General features: G+C 44.7%; 1 protein-coding gene across 3 annotated transcripts in view; it reads left to right on the top strand.

Annotated features, from left to right (window-relative positions):
- LOC148028458 (K(+) efflux antiporter 2, chloroplastic-like) overlaps positions 1-4,949 on the top strand; it is a 181,600-nt gene extending 176,651 nt beyond the window's left edge. For all 3 annotated transcript variants that reach the window (XM_087690261.1, XM_087690262.1, XM_087690263.1), the window contains 3 exons: positions 3,874-3,930; positions 4,041-4,115; positions 4,281-4,949. In XM_087690261.1, the coding sequence (XP_087546387.1) occupies positions 3,874-3,930; positions 4,041-4,115; positions 4,281-4,427 (279 nt within the window). In that variant the 3' untranslated portion in view covers positions 4,428-4,949. The remainder of the gene's footprint in view (positions 1-3,873; positions 3,931-4,040; positions 4,116-4,280) is intronic.
- The last annotated feature ends 2,716 nt before the right edge of the window (positions 4,950-7,665 follow it).

Raw genomic sequence — 7,665 nt, forward strand, 5'->3', positions numbered from 1 at the left:
GGTCAGAGGGAGAGCTCAGAATCATAGACCCAAAGTATCAGAGTATGGTCCTCTTGGGCAAGCTAGTTGTCCACATCCTCACACGAGATGGACAGACCTGGAAAGTCTTATTGCAGGAGGGCCTTCAGGACTATAGACTGAGGCTTGGCGGTGAGTGGAGGCTGTCTCTGAGATGGATCTTCACATCAGCCTAGATCACCTTTCCTACACAGCTTACTCTGCGTGTGGTAGGGCCTCCGTAGGGCCCTAATTTAGAGCCTCCCAAGCTGCTAGGAGGAGGTAGACCATCTGCGAGTGATCTGGAACCCCCAGGTCGAAGATCGGAAAGGGGCACAAATCAGCGAGGAGCGCCCCCACATCCAATGGGCTGGTTGGGAGGCCGGCCCGACTCGTATCATCATGACATGGCGGGAGGTGTACAGGATGGCGGACGAGGAGATGCTGCAGCGAGTATCAAGCTGCCAGAGAGGAGTGGAGTTTAGGAGAAGAGAGATAAACGCAGCAATATCTCTGGAGTGGCTTGCTCCCCCAATATGAGAGCCGATAGAGCCCGGGGAGGTATGGGCAGCTAGGTTTTCACCAGTAGGCATCCCCCTACAGGTGGCAGGTAGAGTGGGCGGCGCCCCGCAGGGGACTTTCTTTGCCGTTCAGGAGGGGGGATGTCTGGCCATTGACAGAGGGCAGCAAGATGAGGAGATAGCCACCCTTTCGTGGAGGAGGATTCGGATGGTGGGCCTTCAGGGGAAGACATGGTGACTGGACCCCTATGCTTTCTGGAAGGAGCTCAGGGAGTGGCACCTTTGGATTTGGGAGGGCAGGCCACTTAATGAGTTGGAGTGGGATCCAAGAGAGTGGCTATGGCCGGCCACTGCGGTTGCCAAGAAGCTACCCAGGTTCCTAGAGTGCACTCCCAGGATTGTCAGACACGTACTGATGCAGGAGGATATGGATTGGGCGCCGTCACGTAGCAGGCATTGTGCGGAGCACAACATCACGGAGCCTTTCTGACGGACCTTTTGGCACTGCCTATGGGATAGCTAGAGGCTCAAGAGGGTGTTGTATTTCTTATGGGGGGCTGGTGACACATGGAGGCTTGGCGGTGGAAAGTTAGCTTGCCCAAATACAAAAGGAGGGAGGTTGTAAGCGCTGCACACAGCAGCTTGTGGAAACCCCAAAGCACTGCCTTTAGTCCTGTGAGGAGACACAGCTCGTGTGCAGAGGAGCATGCCGCATCCTTCGCCGTATAGCACCCAGCCTTGGATGTATCTCATGGGGAGCTTTCTGTTGGCAAGCAGTCAACTAGGGCCATCACCTTCTGTATGAGGTCGGGATGCAGGACACGATATTCATTATTGAGGTAGGGTTGTGCACAGTGGTCGGTTTGGAGGCTCTGCCCATCCGCCAGGTGCTGGAGCCTACAATAGACTGTTCGGAGGTATGGGAGATCATAGGGAGTCTTACTAAATGGCATATCTGGAATGCGCGGTGTTAGAAGGCTTTCGGCGGAGAGAGACTTTCAGTACAGATGACCTTAGCAGAGCTCTAGACCTCCATCATCCACTCCCTCCGCGGCCGATGAAATCAGGTGCAGGGCTCGTCAGGAGCTCTGTTGTCATTTCATGCGCACTTGGGGCGGCCAGGACTTGTTTTTCGTGATGCAAGCAGGCAGCTCCATTTGGCGATATACCCTCCCCGCACCCCCCCCCCCCTTCCCCCCCCCCCCCGCGCGCCCCCCCATGGCTTCTTGTCCCCATCTCCCCCAGACCGCCTTGAGAGGCTTGTATACATGATGTATTTGTGACTTTGTGACTCGGTTGTAATCAGTTCTTTTTTAGTAATATAATCAGCCACATTTTAGAGGAAAGAAAAAAAAAAAGAGCTCTGCAAAAATCATCTCCTTCTTGTCCACCTCTTGATGTACTATCGGAAGAGTGTCGCCCGTCAACTTGAATGTATCAACATTCACCTACACAATGTAGTGATGCATGTAAGATTGTAAATGCTAAAGTCTAAATTGTAAAGTATAAACTTCAGAGTTCAAAGTTTAAAACAACAAATTTTAAATTTTATGGTTAAGTATTTAAACTTTACCTGCTTCAGACTATCCATGGTTATCATAGTCCGCATCATGCGTAAGTTAGTGCGGCAATAGACTAGCTGCTCTAACTGTCATATGCTAAGCCGATTTCGAATCTTTGTGTGAATGAGAGAATAGACACTTCAGTTTCTCTCACATGCATCTGAAGAGCAATCCTTGGCAAGCCAGTTTTCTGGATGGCAGTGCTCAGGTGGCAGAGACAGAACCCGGGTGGAACTGGGTGGAGCTGACAGGTGGCGGGTATGCAGGCAGAGCTGATGCTGCAAGTGGTGGGCCTGCAGGCGGAGCAAGCACAGGTGACTTCTGCGTTGGCGGACTAGGAGGCAGGGTACTTGGAGCTGGCTGTTGGTGACTAGGTGACCGAGCTGCTTCAAGCTGAGGCAGTGCTGGTGACTGCTGGAAGGCACCTGGCGCTAGACTGGTGGCAACACTAGTGGCGGAAGCTGCAGGTCTAAATGGCCAGCAACTGACTGGCAGGATGATCTGGGCCTGGTGGTGAGAAGTGAAGCTGGAGCTGACCCACAGCTCTGACACCAAATGTGAGGAGGTGAGGATCAAAACTCAGCTGAGAGTACACAGTTGACAGTGGAGAGTAGAGAGTGAGAGTGAAGACACAGCACGATTCCCAATACTATTACTAAGAGTGTAATGAAAGTACAAAGTACCATCCTTAAACCTTAGGGTTGTTAATGTGCGTTCACACCCGAAAAGTGTAAAACATGATAAGAGACCGAACTGTGATATAAGCACATAAAATGGAAGATATGTAATTGGGGGAAAAAACCTCTCATAAGGAGAGTAAAAAGTGCCTGAGTGTCCTACTGCAGATCACCAACACTCTGAGTGTAGGCGTGAGTCAAACCCAACATACTTGAGATTCAAAGGCTCTGCACATCACTGCTACAAGCAGGCACTCTGCAGAAAGGGGGGCGATAGTCACAGCTCATTGATTTCTTCCAGGCAATGACTACACACATTGCACCTATTCAGAGAGAGGTGACAGTGCAGAGATCCAAGGAGATTGGAGCATAACACCAACTGCGAGTGCAAGGGTACCAGGCACAGGCCACACCAGAGAGAGATGAGGGAGATCTGCCAATGACACAAGCAATACTTGACAGAGCTGAGGGATCAATCCAGATGCTATCTGGATACCATCTTGTCAGGGATGTATGACATAGTCTACCCACTGATCCTAACTGGGTGGAGCTAGTCATCAGTGTATCATTATTCAGCCACATTGTAGCCATGTACTGCTCCATATATCCAACTCATCCTCTTCTTGTTGTATCCTACATGCCAATTGTATTGTACATCACTTTAGCTTATTTGCACAGCATATCATTTAGCACATCACACTTCAATGTCTAGTGATGATCATCATTCTACATGGTTTTGTCTCATATGCTGTTTTTCGACCTCAGCAAACCTTAATATCTCTCTCTCTCTCTCTCTCTCTCTCTCTCTCTCAAGCACACATAATAGTTGGTCTCGCGTATTCTCTTTCAGCAGTGGTCAGTCCCATTGTATTCCTGGGTGTGAATAAGTGTTCATATTGTCTTTGTCATTTGTATTTTTTGTAATTAACACTTCAATTTATGCATTAGTGTGGGGACTATTCTACACAAGTGATGTTAGATAGCTGTTACCTGCTGCACTAGAGTAATATGTGAAATATTTGTCACCTGTTGTATAAAATAATTGACATTTTAAGAGAGATGGGGCTTGATAGTTGTATTCTTGAGAACTGACTGGCTGGAATTGTCCTTGAACAGGTTGTACCAGAAACATTGGAGCCTAGCTTGCAACTGGCAGCAGCTGTCCTTGCTCAGGTAAATATCCTCTATAATTTCTGGTTGAATGCCTCTCAAATCATTGAAGCTAATAATAGACAAGGAATGATTTTCTTGCACTTAATCCTGGATAATTTGTTTCTTTTTAGGCCAAACTCCCAGCCTCTGAAATTGCTGCAACTGTTGATGAGTTCAGATCCAGGCATCTGTCAGAACTAACAGAGGTCTTTCTTTGCTCTAACCTTGTATAGTCTTTGGAACATGAAAATGTGTTTCAAATGTTTTCTGTGTCATTATACAATAGAATGGAGGCTTGGTTGATGGAAATTTAAGTCATAACTGCGTCACATAGAAAATCCTAACTTTCCTTCCTTTGTTTCTTTTGGCAGCTATCTGAGCTGAGTGGAGCCTCCCTTGGGTATGGGTTTTCAAGAATAATGGGTAAACCAAAGTTGCAGACAGATTCATCAACAAAAGCAAAGGCAGATGAGGACTTGTCAGGTGAACTGCATCAGGAGGCCCTTGTGATCCCCTGACCCAGTGAAAAACTTCTCAAATTTGTACAGCTTGGTACCAGTTGGCACACAGCACCATGCAGAGTACTAGTGATACCTTGTAAAACATGGGGTAAGTCTATGGGACACACGGCTATCTAGAGACAACTTGAGCCCTTGGCTGCCGTAATGGGTTGATTACGTCTCCAGAGAGGATGGGTGTTTTACCTGGATTCGGCTCAGGCAAAGTAGTGGAGGGAGCTCCTGTCTCTCGTTGTATAGAATGTTGTCACACATGTAATTATCATGGGTTTGGATATGGTAAAAAAAGTCCAGACCCAAAGCCTAATTTACTGCTGGGGTATCTGGTGTAGCCCCAGGCCAATCTTTATTTACTTCAGTGTTGGGATATCTTGTTAACCCCAGCTATTTCATGTAATCAGCTCAAATCTTGTAAATGCTCTGTGAGAGGCATATTATCAAAAAATAACAGTTGGATCCCAGAAAATAAGTGTTCAGCAATTTGATTGGCATAATGCAAGAATCATAAATCACTTTCCTGGATGTTGCACCCCTTTAATTTTGTGTACTACGAATGCATTCTTTGCTGTTTTATCATATTTATTTATCGGTGTAATGGGCTCAGTTTTCCTTATCCTCCTCAGTCTATCTTTACCAAACCATCTCGTACCCTTGTCCATTTTATCCCCTTGCGTGCCACCCCAAATGAACACATTCTTTTGGGTGGACCTCATTGAACACAGAATTGAGGGTTTGCATCCCCAAGAGAACTGTGAATAAATCCTTCTTTGTTTTGTCATGTTTAGTAATCAGGGTATTGTGCTGCCAATCAGTAGCCTTCAGTTTTCCTTAATTCTCTGCTTAGCAGTCCACCCCATGTGTGAGAGCCAGTAGGTACAATTTCTGTAGAGGTTGCAGTTGTTGGGAGTGATGACCCAGTCAGCTATTCTATTTCATCAATTGTGGGACCCAGTCATACTAGCTGTAGTAGGTTTGTAACTTTGAATCTCTGATGCATTTGCAACTGCAACGTCCTACATGTCTGTGGAAAGATGACATTCCTCCAAATTACAAGCCATAAGCGTATCAATCTAAATCAAGGTGTACCTAGATACCCTAACCCACTGAACTTCTTTTTAGATGGCATGGAATTAGCTTATGATACTTAAAGAATAGAATGCAAGAACCTCCTAGTCTTATACAAATTGTCTAGTGCACAATCAGCAATGGCTAATACATTGCCATAATTTGCCATCCAATTACCATGTGCACATGTTATGAGCACTTGGCTCAACCAATAATTCCTGCTGCACGATTTTATTTGTCTCTATTTGATCATGGTTCTGAGAATACCATCAATGCCGAGTGGATGTCATCTGCAGCCACAAACAGTCAAGCTTTATCGTCCTTACAATTTGCTAGGGGTTAACCCATCCACTTTTGGCATGCTGCATGGAATTGGGGACGAGATGCCCTTGCACAGTTATTCAAACTTGGCCCACCATCTAGGCTGATCTCACCTCAGAAATATGCCAAGTAGCTACGAGGCAATGGCATTCCTCGAGCCATAGTAATGGTAGTTCCTCAAGATGTCACTTACCAAGCTTTAACATCTCATGCTTTTAAATACTATGTGTATTCTAAGAAACCCAAAGCCCACCATTAAAGAAGCAAAGGTTTAGAAGTAAAAGGGAAATGCAAGACGTCTTTACTAAAGCAAGAGATAGAGAAGGGCGATAACGATTCTACAACCATAGTTTATGCTCACATTGGGTGGATTCGTCAAACAAGCTTTGTGAGAGAGAATCGATCGAGTTCATTGCAGCTTTCACTTTTGCTAACTTCTCTACTTGAGAGGGTGTTCGACGACATGGCCTCACAGTTACACACCATGTTGCTACTTGAACATTCTCCTTGTAGTTGAATTGTAGGGGCAACTTGCAGTTTGATGCTTTGTTGAGGATTTGTGGAAATTATTGAGACATGAAAGGGGCTAGACATATCTACACTTTAGCATCATCCATTACTACCTTGCCTTTCCTATCAACAATTATGCATTCCTTTCTATGAGGTTTCATGGGTTGGGTGGAGGCAAATCAAAGTGAACACTAGAGTAGAGGTGATTGTTCAAGCCACGTGTATATCTTTTTGAACCTTCATGATAAAACTCAAACTCATGAACATTGTTTAGAAGATAACCCAATTGGTGTGCATTTAGAAATGATGTGAAGTGTAATTGTAGGTAATTGATTAGCAATATTCCACATTATTCCTTGTCTTGTATAGCAAGACTTTGACATTTCCATTCATTGAGCTACAACAATTTCTAGATCGTCAATGGCATTGGAGGAATGATTGTTGTAGTGACTAATCCAAGAACACAAGGGAAGATGGGGGAGGGTTAGATCAGACATGAAACATTGCATGTCTTTGCTTGTGTGCATCTATAGATCCTCCATGCCCTAAAGCCCTAACCCCACACACAAAGGTCTTTTATACTCTTAAGGGCTAGTTAACTATTTCTTTAGCCAATAAGAAAGTTTTCCTTACCTTCTTTCAAATGTAGACCTTTATGGTAGGGATCTTTTGTCTTCCTCTATAACATGAGCTCTCCATGGTCTACCACCCGTGGAAAAAAAACCATAAATTAATCCAAAGATCCCATTGTCAGTTTTCCTATGGAAAACAGTATAATTTCCTTTGAGCCAAAAATTCCAAAGATAGAGGCTTCTAATGTTGTTCCACAGTGTGGGTGGGGTATTGATAACTTTTTCTAATATAACTTCTTTTTAGATAAATTTATAGCAATGGAGAGGAAACATGATTTCATAAAGAATGGCAAGCATTTTCTTATTAGCAAGGCAACTTATAAACAAATGATAAGTACTTTCAATTTCTTAAGAGCAGTTAGTGAGAGGAAAGCAATGGTCAGATGTGTGGTACAAGTTATGGAGTGCAATAGGGTTAATAGAGAGAAGCACACAAGAGTTTAGTTGGTACAATGAATGGTACCCTTATTTCTGTGACTACAATGTGACCTTATACAAGGGTTGCCTACTTAGCTATTGGCCATTGGCCCTTACCCCAACAACCTCATGCTAACGCTAATGCTAGAAAATGAATATACTAGAAAAATGCTCATCAGCACTCTACAGTATGCAAAGCTCTTAGAATAAGATCTAGAGGGTTATATTTGTATGGAGCTTAACAAGCTCAATGCACTTTCCTCAAGCATCTCTCTAATGAAATGGTACTTTAC

This window comes from Lygodium microphyllum, chromosome 12 (assembly GCF_053477565.2).
Source record: "Lygodium microphyllum isolate KBCC chromosome 12, Lygodium_microphyllum_v1.1.10, whole genome shotgun sequence".
Taxonomy (NCBI): Eukaryota; Viridiplantae; Streptophyta; class Polypodiopsida; order Schizaeales; family Lygodiaceae; genus Lygodium; species Lygodium microphyllum.